Source organism: Accipiter gentilis, chromosome 5 (assembly GCF_929443795.1).
Source record: "Accipiter gentilis chromosome 5, bAccGen1.1, whole genome shotgun sequence".
Classification (NCBI taxonomy): Eukaryota; Metazoa; Chordata; class Aves; order Accipitriformes; family Accipitridae; genus Astur; species Astur gentilis.
The window spans coordinates 34,873,358-34,901,139 of NC_064884.1; the positions used below are offsets into that span (position 1 = coordinate 34,873,358).

At 35.8% G+C, this 27,782-nt stretch overlaps 1 protein-coding gene across 11 annotated transcripts in view; it reads right to left on the bottom strand.

Moving 5' to 3' along the window:
* STXBP5 (syntaxin binding protein 5) overlaps window positions 1-27,782 on the bottom strand; it is a 118,579-nt gene that overhangs the window by 45,693 nt on the left and 45,104 nt on the right. For all 11 annotated transcript variants that reach the window (XM_049800577.1, XM_049800575.1, XM_049800569.1 and 8 more), the window contains exons 6-11: window positions 26,953-27,016; window positions 23,374-23,457; window positions 10,803-10,926; window positions 9,416-9,494; window positions 3,145-3,299; window positions 2,000-2,072 (exon numbers count right to left, since the gene is read on the bottom strand). In XM_049800577.1, coding sequence (XP_049656534.1) covers window positions 2,000-2,072; window positions 3,145-3,299; window positions 9,416-9,494; window positions 10,803-10,926; window positions 23,374-23,457; window positions 26,953-27,016 — 579 coding nt within the window. The remainder of the gene's footprint in view (window positions 1-1,999; window positions 2,073-3,144; window positions 3,300-9,415; window positions 9,495-10,802; window positions 10,927-23,373; window positions 23,458-26,952; window positions 27,017-27,782) is intronic.

The following is a 27,782-nucleotide window of genomic DNA, read 5'->3' on the forward strand; positions in this document are numbered from 1 at the left end:
TACTTCTAGAACACTGCTATTCCCTATAGTTTCCTATTTTTAAAAGCTTACTATCTTAATTGCCTGTGGAAAAACTGAAGTTACCAAGTCCTAGTTGTAGTAATGCAGAGCTACGAATTTATTTCTAACTTCAGACTATTCTTCCAGGGAGAAAGATGGGAAGACTCCAGTTCCCACTTTGAATTATTATACTGTTCTTGGACAAAGTCTTCCAGCACTTTTCATAACCTACTTGCAACTCCAAGATCACTTTCTGAAAGCTATAGATAGCAACACTACATTACCAATTAGAAGCAAACACACACACACTCACACACATATATATACTCCCCACCATCACCTCCATCAGAAAAGTCACAGAGCCTTAATGAGGGAAAAAAGCCAATAATAATAAGAGGTAAATACATCTGTGTTCCAAGAACATTTACCTCCAGAGAAATGCATACTATCCATAAGTTTCCTCCCTGCCTTTTTTTTTTTTTTTTTTTTTTTTTTGAGAAGGGCCAAAAGGGACACAGCCTCTTAACTCATCTAAAGGAAAAATTGTCAACTACAGATGAAAATATTCTGCATATCAATAACTTTATACAGAGCTATCTGGAAAGCTAAAACAATATTCTAAAAATGAAATGGAAAAGAGGCTCAATTTTAACAAAACATGATAAATCCATATGACACAGGGCAAGAGGAAACCTCCTGTAGCAAAAAAACCCTATTAATTGCTTTTCAGGTGTGAAACAATTAATACTTTGCAAGTCATTTGTAACAAAGACCATCATAAGTCTTCTAAAAACATAACCGCTGAAGATTTTTTAAAATGAAATGGAACAAGCCTTAACATAACTTCAAATTTCAGGCACTGCAAACTTTCACTTAAGAAAATAAAGCCTTGTACAAACTGTTTTATTTCAAGCTCCTTAAAACTTGTTTTATTCATCTTTCAACATATGAATGTTGGAAGCTTAATGCTCTTGGTATATCAGAAACAAGTTTTGGATACAGCATATGGCCATGTAACATTGGGAAAAACTAAATGAAATTGCTCAGTAGCTGCAGAGATATTAGGACTAAACTTGACCTTCTTCCAAATTCAATAGAGTCTTCATTAGCTAAGGTATAACCATTGACTCTGAGGATACATATTTACAGGTTTTTGTTTACCCTAGAAGGATGTTCTTCACAAGGATTTTTTTAATTCATTGACCACTGGTGAGTTTTAATCAGAAACACTGCAAAGATCTTATACATCTGGTTCCTCTGCTACTAATCCCTTAATAGTTAGTTTTTACTGCCTATACTAACTTCAAAAGCCTTGGTAGAAAAATTTGTAGGATCCAGAATTTTTAATCACCACTTAATAGATAAGGACTGTTCCATGGACAAAGTAACAGGAGACTCAAAATGGGTTAGACAAGTATTAGTTGTGAAAACTGTAATAGGATACTACTTTTAAGCAACCTCTTACCACAGTAGTAAACCAGGAAGTAGATGTTACCATTCTCATTTTACATATACCATATTTATTGCATCAGTATTGAGTTACTTTAAGCAAAACAGATAGCAATGCATTTGGCAATAAAATCAGCAAGTATTTATGTGGTAACAACAACACTCAGCGTCAGCCAAAATTACCTGCATTATCTGATTAGTTGTTCCCCCTGCTCCCTTCCCCAAAATTCTGAGCTCCCCTCATAGCACTAAGGAATCAACTTCAAAATAAACTGTGACAATTAAAAAGCAGCAGTGATCAGTAATTTCTGTCAGTCAAGCCTGGAAAAAGTCACATAATATTCTACTCATTTACTACATATTAACCTGAGAAAAGTTGATCTATACAGATACTTAGTTCTGCTGAAGAAACCTTATATTTAATATTCAAAATTTTATGTTCTGGACAGGGAGGTATTACAGTAGATTAAAAAGCTATAGAGCAGAACAACAGAGAACAACAGGCTGATCACTGCAGGCAACCATTAAAAGGACTACACAAGATTCTTACCCATTTTGTGCAAGGTCAATCAGTACTAAGTCCTTTTCTAGGAGAACAACTACAGCGTATGGTTCCTGAAAGTCTGAAAACAAGAAAGAAAAAAGTTACTTATTGGTAAATGTAGTTCTTGTATGCACAGCCCCAAGAATGTGAGCAGGCCTTGCACTCTATCACTCAGGAGTAGAAAAGCCACTTAGATGTCTATAGTTTCTGGAGATATTTTATACACTCACTCCCCTGAATACTCCAAGTTAAGTTTGGAGAAGCCATATTCTCCCTTTAATTCAATATTCTCAACTCCCTTCTAATTTGCTAGAACCATTTCAATAGCTCAAATAACAGGAAAAGGAACATGCAGAGGAACTTGTATAAGCAGTATTCTTGAGAAAGAGCCAATTACTGAACAATAACATCCTCCTCCCCCCCCCCACCCCCCCCAACTGCCTTTCCTCTTATTCAGTGGGGTTTAAATTCTATAATTGCTTACAAAATGGATTGAAAGACAGCTGACTTGACACTAAAATAAGAAAATTGAAGGAGTTTCCAAAGTTTATCTTTCCCTCTTTCAGGCAGACCTCAATTCTGAGCTAAGCAGTTTTATATACTCTGCTGGAAGTTGACAACTAAAAACATTGAAGTCATCAGCACTATTAAACTGGGACAACTACCTAAACTGTGATAAAAAAAAAATCCCCTTCTACAGAAGAGAGATTACAGGTTAGTCATGAACTTCATGTGAATACTGGAATGAATAAAGTCACTAAAAGTTAAGAGTACTACACAAATGCTAATCAAGATTTAGCATTGACTGGAAAGGTCTTATGTGCTTAAATAAATATTAATGAACACATCTGCTGCAGTAACTACGGCTTAATATTGTAATGCTACTTTTTGTCTGCATGTGCTTTTGGGATTAAAAAAGGAAAAACCATGGAACCAGTAATTGGCACTCTTGTAGAAGCAAAATAGGTTTTATAATAAACTATTGTATTATGATGCTTCGGGAATAAAACATACTTCAGACAATGGAGATAACAGATGTTGCTGCTGCAGTCTGATCCCCAGAGATAAAACAGAAAGGCAATTGTAAAGAATGGGATAAAACTCCAAAGAGGAGAGGTCAAAGTACTGAGAAAAATCTTTCCAAAGCCTACCATTAGGATATGGTGTTTCACAGAGGGTTAGAAAATCAACAATAGAATAATCCATTTCTAGCACAGCAGTACTTTTCCCATGCATAACTGTTAAACAGGGTCGTCTTCCTACAGTGTCATATGACAAGCCTCCTGAGAGAATGATGAAAGGCTCCCTGGAATAAAGCAGAGGCATTTAGGATCACACCAAGATAATACATTAAAAGAGACTGGGCAAATTTTGTAACCTTATTATAAGCTTCAGTGAGATATCACTAAGCAGAGATACATTAAGAATAATGCAAACCAGCTCTCCATGCAATTTGTAGCTTGGGTATGTGTTTCAAAACCTAAAACCCAAGAGTTAGAAGACTATAATACGTCAGACATCTCTTCCAGACTTTTTGTTCTATATTGCTTATTTAACCAATCATTGCAACTGCTTCCAAAGATAAGATTATTTTTTTTTATTTATTTAGTTAAACTTTAGAATTGTTTCTTTTCTACTGAACTGCAGATTCAGATTTGCCAACAGCCCCATTTATCCATACTACAAAATATTCTAGCAGGATCAGGAAGAAATAGTCCCATTTTCTTCCTGTATGGAATCATCCTAAATTTTGAAGGATCAACATTTTTGTAAACAGTGTAACGTAATTTTACAGTCACAATAATATCACTGTCTTGGAAAAGCAACTGGCTGCTTGATAAGCTTCAAAGACCTAATGTCTTTTAAGAAGCAAAGAGATAAATAAATGCCCATAGTTGTCTCATTACACACTTACTTTAGACATTTTATACATTCCCCCTGCCCCCAACACCACGCACAAAATTCAAGGAACTACCCTGCCATAGATTACTCCTCCTGCATAATTAAATGGCTGAGTATAGCAAAGCAAAAATATTTCTTCTAGTCTTGAAAAAAGGTTAGAGGCTTCCCTTAAAATTTTTTTAAAGTCTTTACAGAAACAAACTTTTAAACACATCCACATTTTCTCCAATATGTACATAATATATGGTTTAGTATTTAATTTATTGAAAAACAAGATGAATATATTTGTTTTGCTAGGTATTTTCTTCTTTCCCGATTATCAAAAGTCATCACTCATTTTAATACTGTTTATGTTTAAAATAGGGCATAACACCTTTTAAAGAGCAGACTGTTTATAAGTACACAGCTCAAGAAATTCCACCTATTATTGACTATTGCCTCAAATTCCAGGTTATATTTCTGGAGGAAAAATAGGCACTTAAGAGCATGAAATTCCTCTAATCTACTTTTATGCTTAGTTTAGGTAAGAATCCTACCCCTTTGTTTATGTCTACCTTGGAAGCAGCTACTATGTCAGTATCTAGAAAAAAATTGTAGGGGCAAAAAACCCCACACCAAACCATCCTGACACATTGTGAAAAAGAGGCTGAAGAGATCTTTTAATTTTTTGTCTTTCTATGACACCATATTTCCCCTACTGTCTAAACAGCCTTCACTAGTTAGCATTTGAAACACAAATGTGACAGATTAGGTACATCTTTCTTCTTGAAAACTGTATGAAGAGTTTAGTTTATGCACATGCTGCCCTTCATGAGTTTAAGGCTTGGCTGAAATGTGCTCTGTCTTTGTAGCATTAAAGGCAAAGCAGACCGAGATAAGCTTTCAATTTCTATAATTATTGCACAATCTGCCTGATCCTTCAGAAAGCCCTATGACTGAAAAGTTGATAGCATCAAAGAGTTCTGCTGGCTGAGGAAGAGACCTCAAAGGAATGGCCATAAATTAGACCATGGGTCCACCAGGTTCAATATCCTGCCTCCAACAGCAGCCCAAAGTTTATTTCTAGAAAAGGAGTAAGTTTTCTCCAAGTTTTCATTTAATCTCAATTCTTCATACTGGAACTTCAGACAAACTTTTATGGTCAGGTCCATGAACTAATTTCAGGAAAAGGACAAACTTTAATTTAAGCTGCTATTTTTCAGGATGTCAATGAAGAAAAAAATACTGGTGTGATAGACTTGCACTATCTCATTGTGCTGGAATGATTTATTGCAGTATTTTTTGTCTACACAAATTCATTAGTTTTTTTTAAACAATAATGCTGCCAGGACAATTTGCAGTAATTGTTAGATTTGCAGGTTGACCAAGATCAACTGACAACAAAGTGACATATTTCAGTTTCTAAGTTTCACACACCACAGTGAAAACTGCATGCTGGTTTCTCCTGGTTTTATTTCTCAAGGTAATCACATTGATTTGGGGAGGCTTGCCAGAGTCTGTATCCTTATGAAGCAAAGAATGGAAGAGCTAAAAACAGATCACATTGATCTGTCACATGGATTTTTCACAGATGAATCAAAGATTAAAGTTGACTTTAGTCTGCCAGAAAGACTAATACAGGTTTGTCTATGAACTTTTAATATTTTTATGAAACCATGGATTTACCATGAACACAATCTGTGTGTTTTCTAATTAAATATTTAGTGTTGTCCTTCAGTTGTGATACATATTAAAAGGTTAGTGCACATGAATGTTAAATAGAAAGACATAATTTAGAATAAAAAATTTGTACTGTACATAATAGATGAGATTACTCCAACTTTGATAGTTACATTTTACCTATGTGAAACAGTAGAAAACATTTAACAAAAAGCAGTGCTCAGCTCTTAGAGAACTCCTATATAGCATTTTTAGCAGCTGCTAATACAGAGATTCTTTGAAACAGTTCTGCTTCAGCAGGTTTGGAAGCAATCCCTTTACATTAATTTCCTCATCATTTACATCTGTAAAATCACTTGGGGAACACTATAAAAAAAATTTACTACATGGGAGGCAATGTTTCATTGAAAAGAATTTCAGAAAACACAGTATTAGGTCTTGCAGCGTATGAAAACATAATACAACTGAGAGCTGACTGGCTCACAAGCCTGGAGGAGGTTTCTGCTCAATTTTAAAAGTAAACTGTCAAATGTTGGGCAGTTTCTAGCAATCTGGATATGAGACAGAACAGTATATACAGAAGCCAGGCCATTGGTACCAGTTGGCTTACTTTTCAAACCATGGGTGAATTTGTCAAGTTAATCCCTAGTAGTAAAAGTAGAAAAGACTTCAAGAGTTAGTTTAGCTTAAGATTAGAAATCTTGAAGTAGTAGTGAAGATAAATTACAAATTCATTTTGGGAATTGTGCTTTTGAACCAACAAGCTCACACAAAAAAATAGTGCTGTTCAAACTAAATTAACAGATCAAGAACTTTTACTTATCTGGAGACCTTGTTGTTATTGTAACTCCTGGTTCCCAATTATATACATCCATCTTGCTAAGAGGTACTGCTCTACAGTTAGTCAATGACAGCTGCATTAGCTACCAAGACAATACTTTTTTTTTTTTTTTTAATGGTTTACAGGGACACTTTTGAACTCTAATTTCTACACAGAGCTCTAGTAGCAAAGAATAAGCTTGGGCAATTTTACCATAATGCTAATATCAACCAGAGTAAATACTGTAAGGGACTGAATCTGGAGGAGTGGAAAATGGCATTAGGAAGCTCAAGAGCTTCTCTAATTTCACTTTAGACAGAAAAGTATGCATAAAAGTCAACATGGAAACCATTATCAGGAAGCTCAGAAGGTAAACTACCTTTGGAACTCACTGCTTCAAAAAGGGATAGAGTATTTTAGATGAACTTAAATGGCTGGAGAATAATGACATTATGCTGTGGGATTGGAAAATTATGCCAGTTTGCTCAAGGAATATATCAAGAACTTGCCTTTTTTACTCCATAGCCCACGTACAGGACTGCCAATATTAAATAGCCAGAAATAAAAGTTACAGACATACTATTGTTGTAGGCTAAACAACTTTGGCTTTGGAGACTTCACAGGCACTATCTGCAGTAGACTTAAACAAAAAACCCAGCAACAGAAAAACCACAGACTGCAAAAATAAATAGGTAGTCTGTAAGAACCAGAAAAAGCCTCACACTGTCCTGTTTCCCCCGACTCCAGCTTCATAATATGGAGAACTTAATGGTGGAAAAAAGTGAGAAAGGATTAATAAGAGCTGCAAAAGTAGAAAGAATAGTGTCTGTAGACCCTACTACAGGTTGCAATCAGTTATGTTCCTTCCTTCTGTGTGGTTCTGGACACCTTTTCTCAAAAAAACCAGTTTATTAGAATTAGAACCAGAAAAGACAACAAGTAAGATCACATCAATGAATTGTTTTCTGCATTAGGAGACATTGAAACAAATCTAGATCCTAGACCACTCTGGATAAGGAAGGAGCAAGAAAGAAGAGGTGACAAAGATGTTAGAGTTCCATACAGAGCACGGAAAATGTGAACATGGAATGGTAACTCACTGTTTTTCACAATAAAGAAGTTAGGTGAAATAACTTAAATATACATTAAACAATACCTCTTAAAGATGTTGTAAGCTTTTTTGTTTTCTTTTGTGGGTTTTTTTGGTTTGTTTTTGAAGAACCGTTAGTGCAGACTGTTAAAAAAGCAAGTTTGATTTGTTTCTTATATTCTTTCAGTAGCTAGAAAAAATGTGGTCCTGTGCAGAAATCATTCTCCTCTGCACTACAGAAATTAAACCATGAACAACAAATGATAGTGCTTTACCTAAAAGTCAAAATTGTATCATGTTCATACCTAACCAATTTCAATTGGTAAAGAAGAAAACTCAAAATTTTAAGCATTGAAAGGTAGTTCTGCCTTGCCTTAAAATTCTTGTAAGACTACAATTGAAACCGAAAATTCAAGTATGAACTGAAGTACTTGTAGAAGTTAACAAATGGAGATTTTCAGTGCACTGCTTCACCACCAGTGCAGATTGCGGTTTTTGTGGGTTTTTTCTTTTTTTTTCTTTTTAATTGAAGTTCTGGAAGAGTATCACAACAGTACAGATTTATAAGTGCACTAAAGATGAAGAAAACATTAGAGAGAAAATACTAAACTGAAATGCATCAAAACATTGTTTGGATGAACACTGGAAAATGAGAGGTGTAACAAAAGCCCACACTAGGAAAAAGTAGTCTACCCAAAGAGCTATGTATTCTTAGAAATTATACTAGAATAAGCTTCTCTTTAAACTGTGTGAAAAGTCAACTAGTTTTCACATTGTAATATTATAATTACATAGAACAAGCTTCAAACTAATCTTTTCCTTCAGAATGACTATTCATAACAGAAGGCTTTTGATTGCAGAAATTGTAACTTGCTGAAGCTGAGACTACTTTTGCTTATCTGTATCTTTCTTTAGATCAGCTTTTGACATTTCAGTTGGAAAAGAATATGCAGACAGATGTAGACTGCTGCAAGTAAAATATGGCTTTCCAATTGATCATAGATGTTCATACATCTGGGAGTTAGCCACAGTCTTAAATTTCTCTTTACCTCATATTAGCAAACAATAAAAATACACAAAGGACTGATACTATATGTATGGGTATACTAACATATAATAGAAAACTACATTACATCAAGTAACAATCTTCTATAAATCTGAATGTCTGAAAAGCAAATTAAAACAATACATAAATCCCCCCAAGTAAAAGAAAATTTAAAAAATAAAAAAAAAAAAAATCAACCTTTACAAATAGCTGAGCAAGTTTCATTTATATTTTATCTTTATATTGCACTTTTTACTCAAACTCTTTAAACCACTTCAGAATCATAAATAAAAGAAATTCCACACAGTTCATGAAATCCTTCAATCCTAATGGCAGTGTTGGTAACAAAACATGCTACTCAAGACACTGTAACTCCATCTGAGCCTCTTGTTGCAATTACTGCTTCATTACATTCTCAATGTGCATAATTAGGCACAATTCACTGCATAAATTACAGCACTCTACCAGAAAAGCTTCTGTCAGTAACATTTTTAGGGGAGGAACACATATTCAGAATTTAGAATATTTGCATCAGGCTACTATTTGTCAAAGTTCAGTGTTTCAGGTCTGTGCTTTAGTGTCTTCCGTGCTTCAGCAGCCTTTTTTTCTTTAATATTCTCAAGAGATTGAGCAAAAATACACATGAGTTTAGTAGCATGGAAGAAGCATATAGATAACGCATTAGCAGTATCTTTACCTAAGTTAAGGTTTGTATATAGTACTTCGTTCACACATGTTTTTGTAGTTTATTCAGCAATTTACCTGATTTACCAAAACTATTTCAGCTGTTTTACCATAGCTTAGCACCATCAAGATATGTATCCCAACAACTGTAAAACAAATTACATTCCCAGAGAGCTGCATTTATTTTACATATGTTAATTTTGCATACAGAACAAGTCTTACCCAGCTCTAGTTGTTTTATATTCCACCTTAAGAATAGGTTTGCAGGGTTCTGGCTTCTTTCCATCCTTCAGCTGCTTTCCTAAAGCGAATTATTTTCCTATATTAGTCTTACAGTTCCATAACATCATGACAAATTATGAAATTCACTATGCAACTTGTAGAGTAGAACATTCATACACACAGATATTCAATACCTCTGACAATTATGGAGTATGCCTTGGAATAATATCATTAAAGATTTGTTAAAACTCAATACAACAACCTAGAATATTTAGGTCTAGGGTTTTTTTCCATTGGTGGGGTTTTTTTGTTTGTCTGGGTTTGGGTTTTTTTTGTTTTTTTTGTTTGTTGGGGTGGTTTTTTTTTGAAGTGTTGTAGAATATTTGTTTTCAAAACCAACACAACTTTTTTAGGGGAGGATTATAAGTAGCACTAAGATTTAAAATTTATCTCGTGTCTACCATTTTGCAATCAAAATTGGTCAGCTTACAAGTAAAAAGAGGTTTATTCTGAGTGTTATCCTTAAAGGCCAAGACCTGAATTTGAACATGTAGGCCTGCTCTCTCAGCTGTGGACTATTAGCAACTAAAGCTTCTACAGATACAATTTCCCATGGAGTCAGTAGAAATTAAGAGTACAGTGTAAATATGCATTTTTTCTATCTGAACTTTAATAGAAATGTGAGCCTCTGGACTTGCTAGAGGCTCAGAGAAGCAAACCAGGATGCTCAACTATAGCATCTTGTACTACAACTGTAACGTCACAGATTATCCTATTACATTCACACTTAAGTATCTCAGGTAAGTAAGTTCCTAAGACATGACTTAGATACATACACACCATGCAAACCTGGCATTTGTATAGAACTTTTTTTGAAGAGCAGCAGCATATTTCACAGAAGAACAACATGCAATGTTAATTTCCTAGATTAACATTAATTCAAGTCTTCTGAGAAGTGGGAACATCTTACCAGATGCTAGTCTTACTCTGTTACAAATCTTTCCAAGAATTTATATGGTAATCTACACATTTATACATGAAACAGATGCTTGCTTATATGTATTTTAAACAACATATGGGACTGTAATGTCAAGCAAAAAGCAAGCCCTGCAAAATATGCATTAGTTAATTTTGAGTTCAATGCCATTGTGTGAAAGGCGAACTTAAAGTTCAGAGATTTAGACAGAACTGCAGTGATTTGGATTCTTATTTCATAAAGACTTTTTTTAATGAAATCTATCAGAATTTAGTATGACAGAGAAAGTTTTTTTACTTGTACTGCAAGTGTATTTTTAATACTTGGGTTTGCAAAACACACTTCTATTAAAAATAAGCTCTCTCTGTTTTAAGAGCTGTCAAACACAGTGGGCATCCATTTTCATCTTACCGTGTGGAGTGATTGTCTGGAAAGGTTTGGTAGGAGATTTTACATTCCATATGGTCAAGGTACCATCTGAATGGCTACAAATAAATTGTTTTCCTTCATGATGCCAAGCCACAGAGTGGATAGCCTATGCAAGAAAAGAAAAAAAACCAGAACATTGTAAGTTGAGTATCTTACTACCATTTTATCCTTACTCCTTCCTCAATGACATTAGACAGCAAAAGGAAATTAGAGAAAGTACTAATTAAATCATACTGCTTTTAGTACATCTTAATTTACCCATGGTAAGTTTTTGGTTCATAGGTACTTCTTTCAGATATACCTTATGCATAAACATGTCACTACAATGAAGACAGTATTTTTTAAGGGGAGCAAAATCCTCCTCAGTGTAATATTAACATATTTTTCAATGGATAGCATGCACAGAATAACTGCAAGCACTTATTTGAGCTTTCTAACCAAAATCTTTTTTTATCAGGAAAAATACACTGTCCATACAAAAAAAACCCAACCCTATCTACTTCATGGGATTATTAGGTCAAAGTTTTAAATGGCATTTTGAGATGTCTATGTGGGTATGCACAAAAGGCAAGCATGGGCTGAGAACCTGAGTAAAACAAAAATTGAAGTAATGATAAGATGTTTTGGAAATGATGAGGAATAATGATCATTTTAGCAGCTGCTAATACAGAGATTCTTCTTTGAAACAGTTCTGCTTCAGCAGGTTTGGAAGCAATCCCTTTACATTAATTTCCTCATCAGTTAAGACTGTAAAATCACTTGGGGAACACTATAAAACCCCAAAATATTATTTGAATAAGCATTCTAATGTTGCAATGGCAATATTGAGGTACAAGCAAGTGTAGGAATCTACTAGTAAATCTTTCCATGAATACAGAAAAATCTTTATATTCATAAAATCAGGAATGGAATGATTAAGCCATGCCACGTAAAATCTTACTGCAGAAAAAAACCTGACTAAATAAAATCTAGTCTCTGCCTTAAGGTAAGAGAAGAGTAAACAATGAAGCAGAGAGTACAAATAAGGCAAATAGATTAACTACTAAGAAAAGATTGGTGCCATTTTTGTTTCCAATATCTCTATTAGTACATGGAGACATTATGAAACCATTAGGTGATGTGTGAGGGAATTTTAGTTATAGCATGAAAATATCAATAAACAATGAAAACCCAAAGTATTTCTCTACTACCCAAAAGGTGCAGAAGGAAGTATTACCTGCTAGAAGTATGGAACTTTGATATTTCTGAGAAGGTAGATTTGCTTAATACTTATGGTAAAGACCTTACTCCAGAAAAACTGAAAGCAGGACCTGAATATGTGAAAGCTGATGGGCTGTACAATACCATCTTTTGAGTAGACACGCTCAGAGATTTTGTCTGTAAGCACATTCACCCCAGCTTCTCAGGTACATAAGGATTTCCTCTGTGAGGAAATCCAGGTGAATGAGTAGTAAGAAACCATAACTATCAGTGAAAGCTTAGGCAGTAAATTACTAGGTGAAGAGCAAATCACGTAAAAAAAGATGTAAGCTAGCTTTGCCTAATTGATTATACACAGATTAGATCTTAACATTTCATGAGATTATACAGAAAACCAAGACAGTTTCCAGCAATATGATTGGGCGAATCCAGAGATTAAAGAACAGACAGAGGAAAATTACTACACCACATGAATGTAGAGTCTCTGGTATTAACTTTTCCAACTTAAAGCAGTAGAAGATCTGGATAGCTGTAAACTACAGATTGACTAAGTTCAGTATTTCTTAGTGAAATTTAATCTTGTTCCCTATGCAGTGTGGAATCACTATAGATTGTTAGAAGACAGATTCAGTGTACCAGTATCACATCTATACCTATGTAGCTCAGAAACCTAGACATCTCGCATGAATTCTCCTACAAAGTGAAATAGTCTTGCTCATTCTAGCTGTAAAATAAATTTTTATTTAGCAAAGAAAAGGTATTATGAAAGAAATTTTGCATAAATATTGAAAATTTGTTTTTATTTACCAACATAGTACCAAAGTCAGGGATCAGCAAGTTTTAAAGTGCAGACTCCGTAAAGCAAAGGTTGCATTTCAAAAAGCTCTTTTCACTAAGAAAATAAATTATCCGTACTATGGCTAGCAATACAATGTAATAAGTATGTTTTAAATACTCTCCCATGTGGAGTCTAACCCTGACAACAGTAGGCATCCCATAGTGTAAATAAACGGAACAGGTTTTGATACACATTTATGTAGAAATAGGTCTTAAGAGCCAGTAAGAAAGCAAGCTTTATAGAAGGATAAATCTAAGAAATTAACACTTTTTCCTTTTCTTGAAAAAGAAGGTCAAGAGGAAGGAAATGCAACCCCATTACTGTTGAAACTGCATTAATGATTAAGAACATAGAAAGATCTGATAAACTGAGCACAAAGGAGAAGGGTGACTGCTATCACTTAATTTCTGCAAGGAACCTGATGGGATGGAAAGAACACTCAAAGAGAACAATGAGGTCTTTGGCTTCATAGTTATTTATTGTCTAGTTTTATAGAGCATCTGGTTACTTTTAGCAATGCAGCTAAATATCACTTAAAGCATAACAAAAATACATGTTTTATGTAGTTTTAAAATAATCCATTCTGTGGGCTGAGTGTGATAAGCTTTGGTACAGAGCACTATCCGTTGCTGTTACACAATTCACAACTTTTTGTAAGCCTGAAAAATAAAACCAGACCTGTAAGTAGCTGTAGCATAATCTCTAGGTATGCAACAGGCTAGCATATCTACAGTGACAAGTCAGTTACAATGAAAAAAGTACAACAACTTTAGGTGGCACTAGTTGGTTGATATCAATAGCCTCAATCACCAAACCAAAACTGATAACTGAAAAGTCACCCCAATACTCAAGAGCAAAAGTTTTGACATTTTTTCCAGGGTTAATATTAGTGATAGAAAGAAAGCATAACATCCAAGACAGAAAAATCAGTCAGAAATCACTGAGGCTGCAAATCTATACATAGATTCTTCGACACTAAAAAGCCCCTAGGAATAATATATTTTTCCAATATTTCACACAAAACTTACCGATTCAGAATAAAACTCTCAGTTTTAATCATAATTCTCATCTTGACTTAAAACTTCAACTACTCCTCTTTTCGTACTATAATGCAGCAATGTGCTTAAATTAGCTGGTGCCAAATCGATCATCTCAAGTATTTTTGTGGAATATATCACTGGTCATACGGATCCCAAACACACAGTAATCCCTTATGACAAGATCATACACTAGTACCACAGAGGACTGTTACTGTATTTAAGGCACAAGGTGTTTGTATCCTTAAGAGGAGTTGTCTGCACAGGTAACTCAAGTCCTGACCTTACTAACATTCTGAATCCTTCTATTTACAAACATGCACCGAATACAGGGAATCTTTACAAGAACTTACACAGAGAATGCTCTCTTAAAAAAACCCAACAAAACACCTATCTAAATAAATCTTTACTTAATTATAACTAACAGTTTCTTATTAAAATTACTCCTACTATCCCCTTCACTTTGATTCGAAGTTAAGGTAGCTGTTCTGGACTATATTGGAGTTTGTTTCAAAACTTCTGAACTTCTGAGACAATTATGTGTTGGGGGTTTTTTTGGCAGGGGTGCGTGTGGATATCAAATCTTACTGTTTTGAATAACAAGCACAGCATGATTGACTGTGCTGTCCTACATATGCCAAAACTTAACCAGAAACATATAGATTAACCATCCTAGAGTATTAAGCGGAGACAGGCTGTGCACAAAGGAAGCCTCACTTTCACCACCTGTTCCAGGAGGATTATCCCATGTGGAAAAATGACTGCTATGCTGCCTGCAAAGAAGGTGAACATATCTGATTTCCAGAAGGAAACATTCCTGCAGTGACTGCAACAGTTACCTGAGGGAGACTGTAGGACTGTGAAGTACAATCACAAATAAGAAAAAGTCTGAGGAACAAAATTAAAAGAATTTATATGCAAGTCTCCTACAGAAATATCTTAAGTAGATCACTAGCTTTTTAAAGGGATTAATGCATGTTTAAAAACATTTTATTAAATTCAATTTTACTGCTGCAATAGCTCGTCGATATCCCTAGAAATCACTATTATTTCTTGGTTCCTAAAAGAGGTAGAAAAATTAATAATTCCAAATACAGCCCTACAATTTAAGAGACAAGTTCATCAATAAAGACCCAAGTTTCAATGGTATTTTTCCACCAAGGGATTTAACTGTTGTAATTCATAAAATACATATATAAAAAATCCCTTTCTTTTCAATTCCTACAGACTTATTCTAACCCTACAGCTCATTATATGCATACCATTTCAGAATAGTTTGAGATCAGTCTTCATATCCTATTTTCCTGCAAGACAAGATATACGCAGAAGTTTACTGATACTTTGATGTGAACACAAAATCTGTTAATTTAAGCAGTTTACCCTGTTTCTAAGACTTTTTTTAACCCATTTTTCTAATACCAAGTTTAGACTACTGCAAATACAGTTGCTACAACTCAAAAGAAAAAATCTAGACTAAACTGGCTTTTATTTATTATTATTTTTTAAACAGTATTCACCTCCTTGCTTGTTTTTCAATTATAACACAAACTTTGGCAAAATTTCTGCATACTTTCCCACAGGAATGCACCAGAATCATGGAGAATTCCTTTCATCATTCTTTGAATTTGACCATGATCCATTACTCTCTTGTGCCATTAATTGAGGCATCATACTGTGCATGACTTGTAAGGTCCATGACATGAGATTAGTTATTCTGTAAACCAGACTGTTTACCATAGCCTATTCAGATTTCACTCCCCTATCATGATAGACCTCCATTTCCATGGACATGGACAGTATTTTCTGGTAAACTTGAATGGATGATGACACCGACTCCTTTTCTACAGGTTTTCCAAAGTATTCGAAGCAAGCATAGTGACTTGAGAGTACCTATGCTAACTCTCTCATCAACAGCCTAAGAAAAAAAGGGAAAAAAATGCTGCAAGAGAAACAAAAAATGAGTGTAGCTACTGAGATTTAAATGGTAATATATCATGAAGATTGTTTTGATACAATGAAATGTGCAAGTGCCTAATGACTGTGATATACTCAACAAATTATGTACTTAAGAAGACCACAAAGGTCTTGTGAAATAAGATACCCTTAAGATACAAGGCATGCCTTGCTAAAGACTGTGCCCCTGAAAAAGAAATAAAAGACTGATAAGAAGGGAACATCCTACCCCAGGAGGCACAGAAAAGTTGAATAATTGCTAACAGGCATGAAGACTGCAAAATTCTTTGATAACTGAAGGAAAGGTAAAGGTGGCAAGAGGAGATCACCACCACTGACTCAATTCAAGACCAAGAGACTTACCCTCCCCACTCTCCTTGAGCATGTGCTGTAGAATAAAAGAACACCGTACCTTTAATTTGAAGCAGGGAAACTTTAACCCAAAAGAAACTGTGCTAGATAAGCAACTACCAGTAATAGTTTTGGGGAAGAACTTTGGAAATTGAATACGTATAACTGAACTGTATAAATTGCTTGCCCGTTTAGGCATGAGGTGCACATTTGTTCTGTTTAAATCAGAACAAATGACACACTACTTGAAGAATGGACTTTAGTAAAAAACTAGATTTAGTTTTCAGAAGTTACACTTCAATTTTTTAGAAACAAAACTGATAGTTAAGAAATTTGTTTTATTTCTTTCACAGATGAAAACATAATATGGGAAATGTTTGCAGTATAAACCGTATTCCACATAAGAAATGCATAACTTTTTTTTTTTAATCCCCACTGTTTGAGCATAAAAGGCTTGAGAATGATGCAAAAAGAATTTACAGACTTATTTTTCCACTAAGCCTGCCCAAGACAAAAAGGATGTTTTGAGGAGAGGGTTTAAAAGAAACTTTCTAAGGAAAAGTTCATTCACAACTGTAGCTCCATTATGCCAAAGATAATTTCCTCCAAATTCTCTGAAAAAGAATTTTACATTTGTGCATTCTTCTAACTAACTCTAAACATGCAACATAATACTGTACTAATAAAAAGTATAGAGTACTGGAAGTTCAGGATCTCATTTGTAATATAGGAAAATCAAGAACAAATTCTAACTAAATTCCCTGTTAAGAACTAGAACATTGTCAAGGAAAGAATACGCCAGCAATCAGCACTAATGCTAATCACGACCTAGAGCTGCCTCCCCTAGCCATGGTTAAGCAGAAATATGATCACAAAGGTTTTAGGGGTGGTGGTGTTGCCTACCCTATAAGCATTCCTGTCCTGGGGATGAGTGCTCCTAGTGTTCTTGTGCTGCAAATATCAGAACAGGGTACTGGGCAGGCACACACGTTCGGACAGGAAGAAAGCATGGATAGTGTTCCACTGACCTAGCTTTCAGGCAACAGATGAGACTGTCCCACCACAACATGGGAATTTGCTTCAAGAAAGCTTCCTAAAGGTCAGGTAATTTGGAATGAAACCTAGCAGGAAACTACAAAAAGATATAATAGGACTCAGCTTCTTCCCTGAGGAAATTGCACAGGTATCTTTCCATAAACCTCTGATCATTCAGGAAGTTTGACCCTCACATTGTTCCTTAGCAGAGGAAGATCGTTGTCAAGGTTTCAGCCCAGCCGGTAACAAAGCACCACGCAGCCGCTCGCTCACTCCCCACCCCCGCCAACCACGGTGGGATGAGGAGAAAATATAAAGGCAGGCTGGTGGGTCGAGATAAGGACTGGGAGGGATCACTCTTCACTTGTGGTCACAGGCAAAAAACAGGCTCAACTTGGAGAAGAAACAAAATCAATTTAATTTACTATCAATCAAAACAAGGATATTAGGAAGTAAAACCAAACCTTAGAACACCTTCCCCCCACCCCTCCCTCCTTCCCGGCTCAACCCCATTCCCAGTTCTCTCTCCATCTTATCCCCCCTCCCCCCCGCCGGTGGCACAGGGGAACAGGGGCTGGGGTCAGTTCCTCACACCTTGTCTCTGCTGCTCCTTCCTCCTCAGGGGGAGGACTCCTCACTCCCTGCTCCACCATGGGGTCCCTCCCACAGGAGACAGTCCTTCACGAACTTCTCCAACGTGGGTCCTTCCCATGGGCCGCAGTTCCTCGTGAACTTCCCTGGCGTGGGTCCTTTCCGCGGGCCAATCTTCAGTCACAAACTGCTCCAGCGCAGGCTTTCCTATGGAGTCACGGCCATCTGTGGGGGCCTCCGCTCCACCATGGACCTCCATGGGCTGGGGGGGGACGGCCCACCATCTCACCACAGGCTGCAGGGGCATCCCCTCCTCCCCCGCTCCTCCTCCCCCTCCTTCCTCACTGACCTCGGTATCCGCAAAGGGGTTCCTCTCACATTCCAATCCCACCACTCAACTGCAGGTTCCCCTTCTCAAATCTGTTCTCCCAGAGGCGCTACCACTGTCACTGATGGGCTCGGACTGGGCCAGAGGCAGGTCTGACTTGGAGCCAGGGAAGCTTCTAGCAGCTTCTCCCAGGAGTCACCCCTGTGGCCCCCTCCCTGCTACCAAAAAACCTGCACCACACAAACCCATAGCAATTGTAAAGAATGACATTTGGATCAACGAAGCTCATATCTCAGGTAGAGCACAGCAGTTTCTAACAGCACAGAATCAGTCATCACCTTTGCAATGACTGGTGATGGATGAGACTGATGGGACTACATGGTTAACCAGTAGCAGAAGAATTACTTGTTTTCAATAGTGTTAGAGCCAGAGAATGTTTCCCCAGTGCTAATACGTAGGCCTCATTCACCAAACAAGATCCTTCTGTGACCAGCCCTGCTACACTTCAGCAGTCTGAGATGGCACAGTCAGGGAGGAAGGAGGGAGACCAGACAGCATGTCCTGTATCTGATGAGCAGCTCTGCACCACATCTCAAGGGTGACAAGACCGGGCTAAGTTGCTCTCTTCTTACTGGTTGTCAACTCCACACTCAGAAGAGCTCTCATCAAGAACAACTGGAGAACCAAGAACATAAATCCTGAGGTTTAAAATCCTGCTCCTGCTACAGGGCAGAATGTCACGTGCATTACCCTCTATGAGAGAAGAGGTGAAACACATTCATGGACAGGATACAGCCCTTAGAGTCAGCACATGAAAAACCTCTGGCAAAGCCACTAAAACAGGAAATCAACAAGAAACAAGAGCTAGAAAGATTCTGTGCACAGAAGTATTCAAATTTACAAGGTTTGCTAGCAGGAAATAAAATGGCAGAGAGCTTTCTCTGCTCTATGCCACACTTAACAGAAGCAGAGGAGATCTCATGAGATAAGGCATTATTCCACCACCGCTAGACTCTGTGTGTACACTCTCTTGAGCAAGGCAACCACTACATTGACAAAGTCTGACGATTTTCCTCAAGCCTTAAGTCTTCACGTGCAATGGGGTCTTTCCAACTGATACTTTAATTGGGTGTACAGGAAGAGGGAAAAGAGTTAATTATACTGCTGTACTTGCTGTACTGTCACACAGCCACAACTAGTTATGGAAAGACACTGCTGGGGTGGTCAGGGTAAGACTGCCTTTTTGGGGAACAACACTATCTTAGATTAGACTAAGCTAGTCAATAAAAGTCTTGGCAAGACATTACAGTATTTTAATAATTATGATATGTCACCCTAATTATTTGTTTTCGGGGATAGAGGGGAGAGGAAGCTAAATAAGGAATGAATATGGCCACCAATTTTTTAGGCTCCTTTTTTACAAAGGGAGCAGATGTCTTACTGCTTCAGTCAACAAGATATTCCACAAAACCATTCAGGAGCAAGCTTAACTCTAAAAGTTATGAATTGCATTACATCCTGGCTAAAACATTCTTGTAAAAACACTTTGGTTACTTCTATTACATATCTTAAAAATCAGATTACGTTGCATCTTCTTGACCAAACTTTTTCAACTCTGAAGTCAGTATTATATGTTAAAGAGAACAAAATTAGTATCAGTCTCAAATGTGGGAAAAAAAAAAAATCAAGGTGCATCATTGAAATTTAGAATGGACACACATTAAATTATTTCTGCCTAGAACTGTCTACTAGTTACTCTTCTCTTACCCAAAACTGTTGTTAGCTGTACCCTGTCTGTGTCCTGCTCAATTCAGTTTCCCTGGTTTCTGATTTTCCATTCTACTTTAGAATCAACACAACTGTACTAGCTTGCCACTGAAAAGAATTGTTTACTTACTATAGATATATAGATATTTCATTTTTGGATAAGTGTGTGAAGTTATTCAACTAGAATGAACAGGTTACCTTATTATCAGAATTCCAACAATGCCAGTCAGCATTTTTCACACTATCAATTATGGTGTTACTTTTCTGAGACTCAAAAAGTTACCCACCTTTCCACAGTAACCTCTTTCAGCATTAAGCATGTGAGAATACTTTTCTCTTTTCTGTTAAGGAAGCTGCTCATAGAAACTAGCAAAGTTTTTATTATTTGGCAATATCATTTTATTCTTGCACAACACAATAAAAACCCCCGTTTCTGCTGCATTTCTTAACATTTACATTCACTTACTTGAAACTGCTAGCTGAAATACAGCAAGAACAGTATATTTATACAGGCCACTAGTTAGTCAGCACTGATCACAATATGATTAGATAAATAATATTTAGAGTTCAATATTCCTTTCACTGACAAATTGAGAGAGATTCTCCATTTTCACAGCTAAATACAAAACTGAGAGGCACTGAAGAATAGAATAAAAGAAGGATACAGAAGAAGCTCCACCTCACCTGACTCACACAAAAAAAGGACAGATATATATAGCATACATATAATCATCCACTTTCTGCAGCTTTCTATTCATTATTTTTCCTGTATCTGATAGGATCTTCTCTCAAGACCATTGGTCCAGAAACAATTACAGCACTCTCCGCAATGCCACCTTTCAAGAAACACATATTTTTCAATTCTGTTAGACAAAATTAATCATTTTATTTCTATGCCATTCAGGCCAGAATCCAGAAGAACTTGAAACTGCCTAACTGTATCAAATCCAAATTCAAAAATGGGACATTATTCTATTCTGCCTTCCCCCTTAGAAGATTAGATCTAAATAACTTGCCCATTGAAGAAGAAATACCTTGTCATAGAATGTTAAATGGATGAAAACCAAGAAATTATTACTGCATATAGTCATTCTTTTTCCAAAGAGATTTTTCTTAAAGGGCAATCTGAACTCACAGAAAAAGCATACTTCAACTTTTAAGACCTGAATAGCCAGTATTTTTTTAAAGCAACTTTATGTATGTTTATTCTCACTGATGAGAACAGTGAAACTCATCAAGTTCACTCTACAGACCTTTTTTTTTTTTCTCCTTCCTATCCATTCCTAGCTTATGATAATGCACATTTCTTTACCAAAGGATCTGACCTGAGGTATTTCATTACCTCTTCTGCAATCAAAAACCAAATTGAACAATTAGATGCATTCATTTATAAATCCTAAAGGAAATCAAAGATGAAACAGCTGAACTATTCACTGCTGTTTGCAACCTCTCAAATCAGGGTTGGTTCAAGAAGATGACAAGTATACAGTAAATTTTTAAACAAACGGACTGCAAAATCCAAAGAAAAACAGAATAAGCAGTATAGTGTTTACCCTCGGTAAGTTTCTAGAAACTGCAACAAAACTTCATTAAAGAACAGAATTAATCAACATATGGATGAATATAATATACCAGGTATGGGAAGTCAACATGGTTTTGTAAGAGGAAATCATATCCAACAAACCTCTGAAAATGTTAACAAGCATGTGCCTAATGGAAACATCAATTAAGCTGTCTACACAATTTTCAAAGTCTTTCAACAACATCTCTCAAAGGAAAATAAAAACAAACAGACTAGAGATCCTTGAACAGATGAATAATTGGTTAAGGTATCAGGAAATAAAGCAAGCTAGAATAAAGACAGGCTGGCAGTAATTGATTAGTTCATGGGTGAGGATAATTGGTAGAGACCCTCAGGGATCTGTGCTGCTGAGTTAATTCATAAATAACATAGAAAATTAGAACAAGAATATTAAGGTGATAAGTGTGCTGACAGTACCAAAGCTGACACTACCAAAGGTAGAAATTAGGATTCCAGTGAAGAACTACAGAAAGACTTACAATTTTTATTGTCCAACTATGTAAATGTGAAGCGATACATAACACAATGGACTTTGAGCTGACAATTAACACTGAAGAATGAGACTCTAGTTTTATAGTAGGTTGTTCCAACGAAGTATCTGCTTAATGCTTGCAGCATCAAAAGACTAATCCAGTATCAAGATCAGAGAAAGAAAACAAAACCAAACTTAATTATTCCACATCATAAATACAGCATACCCACATTTTGAATATGCTATGTTGTTGTGTTTCTCTTTTATAAAAGAAAGATTAAATAGAATGGTTTAGAGAAAAGCAAGAACAATAAGAGGTACAGGAAGAACTTGATTAAGACTAGAAAAAGATGGAGATATGAATAAGTTTATGAAACAAAGAAATGGAGGGAATTAATTAGGTGAATGCAATGGAACTGGAAGGTTGAAAGTTGTTCTTCACATAACATACTTTGAGGCTTATACAGACATTTCTGAACACACAAAGAAACCTCATTCCACTCTGATGTTCTAATACAGCTCTGATGATCTAAGGCTTAGACTACTTCAGAGACTACCCCTTCAAAGAAACTCTTCATTGGTAGAACCAACACATAAGCATGAGTACTGAGCCAGAATCACCACATAAACCCCCAAATCCTGTCTTGTGAAAAGTTCAGCACAGAGCTAAGGAAAATACACCCACTGTGATACAAGAAACAGTCCCAGCTGGTACTGAACAATGGTACAGACATTTTACAATGAAATGTAATCAAGACTAATTTTATGTTATTTTAAATAAAATACATCAACTTGCATATTATGTTGAATGATTTTTCTTAATCTCAGTCATTCAAAAAGCCTGTATTCTCTCAAGAATCAAGTTTGAAAGAAGTGCCATTCAATACCATTGGTTTTTTTAAACCTCTTCCAGTTTTATTTCAAACCTTGATCCTATAAAAAAAAGGGTGTATTTACAGAAGTGTCCTAGTGAGGCTATTTAGCAGTTTCTTCCCACCCAACGCGCCACTTTTCAGAATATGTGAGAGATTCCATATTACAGAAATTGCTAAACCATCTTGTTTCAACTTATGACTCAAGCTCTTAACACAGGTGAAAGTCACACTACTTAATAACAGAAAAAAAGATCTGAAAGCTTGCCCCTCAGCCCCCAAAATCAGCAAAGAAGTCCAATCCATGCCACCATCCATTGCTTCACAAATTTAAAATCAGTGAACACTTATTTGGTCCAAAGTTTCTATTATTCAAACTCTACGGCTCTTTTAGAGAAAACTTCAAGTACTTGCAATTTCAGAGACCTATTTATTGATCCACTGGTGACAGAAGCAGAAGAAATGAAAAAAATAATAAAGAATGGCAAATCGTATTCTCATAGTACGAAATGCAGGTTAAATGTTACCTCATCGTGTGTGTATCTGTAATCTGCCTTCTTTGACTTCAGATCCCATAATACCACTGTTCCAGACTCAAAGCCAATCAGAAGCTGCAATAATAAGCAGATATATTAAGTCTTTATAAGGATAAGCAAAATAATACCATTTGCAATGCCTGTAGTTTTTGCCCTGAAGAGATGCAGCATAATACTACGTGTAGTAACTGCAAGTAGTTATGAAGACAAAGATTAGTGAGAAGCGGCGAAGAACTCAATATTAGAGAGGTTTACTTTGTACTTGTTGCCATCCTCCTAAACTTCCTGCTAATACAACTGACATTCATGCAAAGTTAGAAAAAAAAAAAAAATAATGCATTCCTCTGAAGATTCCTTGGAAATCCCTTTGAGCTCCAGAAAGGTCAACATTAAACTTTCCTAAGTATCTTCCTTCCTGAGTGAAAATGGGGGGGAGAGAGAACTTTTTATTGTGCATTTTCCTCACTGGAATTTGTTCTGCTTAGATTTGTTGGAAGAACACACTTTCCTTCCTAAAGTTTTAGGTAATGATTCATTGTCTATAAAGAAACTATGTAATATAAGCTTTCTCTAGATGTTAATCACAACTGAGATAACTGGCTAAAGGAACACCAAGAATATTAGTTATTAAGAAGAGGAAAACTAGAGAGAAATTAAACAAGATAATTTTACAAATAATTTTTGCTAGAAGCAATATTAAACCATTTCTGAAGGGAGTGAAGATTCAAATTGCTCATAATAATTGGTCTAACACATTGAGTATCTAAGTGCTTTGCAGTCCTATCTTAAGTGACACTTCTCATAATGAAACCAAAACAAGGCCAACATAAGGCAGTAGTAACAGTCTTAGCACTTGATATATAGGAGGCAACGCAGCTTCATCTTTCATAGTTGCTGGACCTACTGCGAGATCTTTCCTTTGAGCAATGTTGCTACAGGAGAAGCAGCTCCTAGCATTAAGAAGCATGCCTTCACTCTCACTTCTTTCTCCCAGTGTGGACATACAAAAAGGAGTAGTTGGCTGCTGGGATTTACTCACTGTTGAAACAGCCTATTTCCTGTGAGCAAACAGAAGTGCCCTGAGGAGCATCCCTCGTATTACAAATTACAAAACACTGCCTTCACACACATGCCATTGTAGTCAAGGACAGAGATCTAAATCAATATGGCCTATTGCTGTACCTAGAGGTTTTGCCTGGACAGATTTTTCAGCTTAAGATTTTCAAGGTGTACAGTTATTTCCAGTATGAAAAACAGAGGATGTCCTACCAGCTTACAGATAAAATATTTGATCTATTCCAATGCTATACAGCACAAAAATACCCTAAAGCTATTATAACATTTAGTCTAGCAAAAATGAATATTAGAATTTTTCTCACTAGTGTCATGTATACTATTATTTTAAATTATCTTGCTTATCATAAGCCGTATTTTATAGTTTTTCTATTTTAACTTTAAACATTAGAAAAATCACAGCGATTAGAAGGCTAAAAGCATGAACAAATTTTTAAAGTGAGTACACAGGAGGTTCTTGCAACTGCACAGGGTTTTTTCAGCAATGTTTTTTGTATGAGAAAGAGGAGTGTAAGATCAGATTCTAAAGCACCGATTGATAGCATGATTGATAAAACCAGTAATTCTTAAACTTTAATTGAAAATAATTAAATGTGGGGTGGAATACACCAGAATAAATAGATCATTTGTCTTTTCTCAAGTTACCATAGCTTAATTGCATTCATATTCTAGGATCAATGATTCTGGAACACAATTCAAACTTAATTCTACAGAGAAACTCATTAGTAAGCTTCATCCCAATGAAAAAAAACTGTATACATGAAATTCTCCTTGATGGACTGAAACCTCAGGTGTCTAGGATACAAGCTTATAACTAGCATGCTATTAAAACATTCAAACCACTGCTGAGACAATAGTGTCATTCCCTCTCTCCAGTTTTATCCATTGCTAAGATGTCAAATGAAAAGCAAGTAAACCAAAAAATAATATCTCTCCTGCATACATAAAACAGTAGTACAAAAAATTATTTTCTCTCTGTGAAGATTCTTCACAAATGGAAGTTCAAAACTCTAGGATATTTGAGACATTACACTGACAAAAATAATAATTCAAAGTTTAATTCATCAATTACTCAATCACCTATGCCTGCTTAATCTAGAACAGAGTCATTAACGAAAATGTGTTTAAAGTGGCATCAAGGTGTCTCTGGCTAAGTTATAACCACACTTCTGTCAGGGGTCTACACACTTTTGTAAAAAATGCATGCAAGACTGCTGTTTTCAAATCCTTCTTTCCTATATTGCTTTATTCCTATTGTCAAAATTAAGAAACCCTTGCCTGCTTACTCTTCAGTGTGGACCAAGGGATCTGAACAAAAGTTACAGCAGACCACTAAGATTTTCTAAATAACCATATGAAGCACGCAAGCTAAAGAGGCTGAAGATCCCTCATGGAGTGGATGAGTCAGGTGATCCCATCCCAAGACTTGTAGAAGAGGTCTGTAACAGACTTAGTCTTGCAACCATGACTTAAGTGGGGAATGTATGATTTGGTATTACAGTCATTGTCTGTCTCTGTCACCTAGAGAAGGCATATTAACATTTTAACTCCTTGCTTTCTCTTTTAATTCATGAAGTCTTCACTGTGGACTAAAGTTATGCATTCTGTGTTGTTTTTGCATGACCCTCATAACAGATATCCCAAAGCAAAGGGTAATACCTGTAGATTTAATTTAATAATACAGAAGGAACTCATGACCATTGAGTTCATATCTTAAGTTCTCCTTTGTGGCTATGTCACAGGACATAAAAATTACTGTCTTGCAAGGGCTTCAAGAATGTGTACTGTAAAACTTTTAGTCAAGGTAAAAAGATGATTATGTTAATATTACCTCAAAAGAAGGAAAAGACAAGTCTAATACATAGCTCTTTCTTACATGTTTTAGTTGAGTTGACTATCTAGTTGCACTACAGTCCAGTTAGGTTTTAAGAAAATTTTTATAATCACTAGATGCTGTCTGCTAAATGAGAGTATGTCAGTTAGACCTCAAATCCCATAAAAACTGCTGCCTTAGATTAGCTAAACTAAAGACAAAGTACATAGTATTCTATATAAATATTCTATACTAATATGCATTTTAAAGATGTGAAACAGTAACACCAAAGACCTTTGTAAAGTTTATTTAATTTCCACCCCACTATTTCCGCACTCAGGTTATGATTGGGGTTTTTTTGGTAACATCTTAATTTTTACCACCATAAGTAAAATTCTTTGGTTTTGTTTTCAAGAATTTTTGCAATTAAACATTTTCAGCTGTGGTTTCAAGTGTTTCTGATTACAAGATGCATTCAATTATTCCAGTAATGTGTCCTACAGCCATGTCTGTACCTTGCTTCATATTATTTTCAGAGCCTAAAACCTTGATTTAGCCTTCCTTTATGCTTTCAACATTGTCCTCATCTACTTAATCCTTCCTTAAAAAGCAGTAGCATCTTACTTTAAAAAAAAGTCTTGCTTAAATAATATTGTATTGAATGGTCTTTAAACATATCCTACCTTTCCTTCATCCATTGGATTGTCACTAATGTGGACAATAGGTCCTGGGTGAGATTTGGACGACCTAAACAAAAAATATTTCAATTTAAAAAAAAAAAAATTTCCCCTGCCAGAACTGCATCTCAAAATGACTGCAAGTAATACAGATTCTGCAGATGTAGACTCCATGTAAGCAACCTATTGACATTTCAGCATGGAGTCACTTTTACTTTTATCTTCAAGCCCATAAATACTTTCTGTCTATTTTTAGGCACTTAATTTCTGTCTTTTAATAAGAAGTAAAGACTTATTTACTGCTTATTTGTAACAGAAAAAAATTGCCAGTAGCTTTACAATATCTGTCTTAATGTTTGTTGTTACAGAACTGTCACAGTTGGATAAAATGTTTATTTTTATGCTGGAAAAGAGGTCTTGCCATTATTCACAAACTGCCCAAGCTGGGCATTGTTAAAACAACAGAGTTAAGACTTTATGTTGACTTCTTGCTATTGAAGAAGATGGACTAATGAAGAGCTATGTTTTTTTCAACAGCCTTTGGCAAGTGATAGACCTCATGTATGTTTTGAAGATAATACATAGCATTCTGGGAACAAAATAACAGCACAGGAACAGCAGCACACAAGTGTATGTTTTCACCCACAAACCACTATATTTGCATAAACATATTTATTGTTAAAAAGGAGAAGCAATAACAATAGCTGTAAAACATACTTCACTCTTGGAATAGGCTTATTTAAATTTACATTGTCAGCCAGTAATTTTATACTCGGCATGCATCAGCCTTCTTACAATGCATATCTTTATACTTTGGCTTTAACCCCAAAACTGTA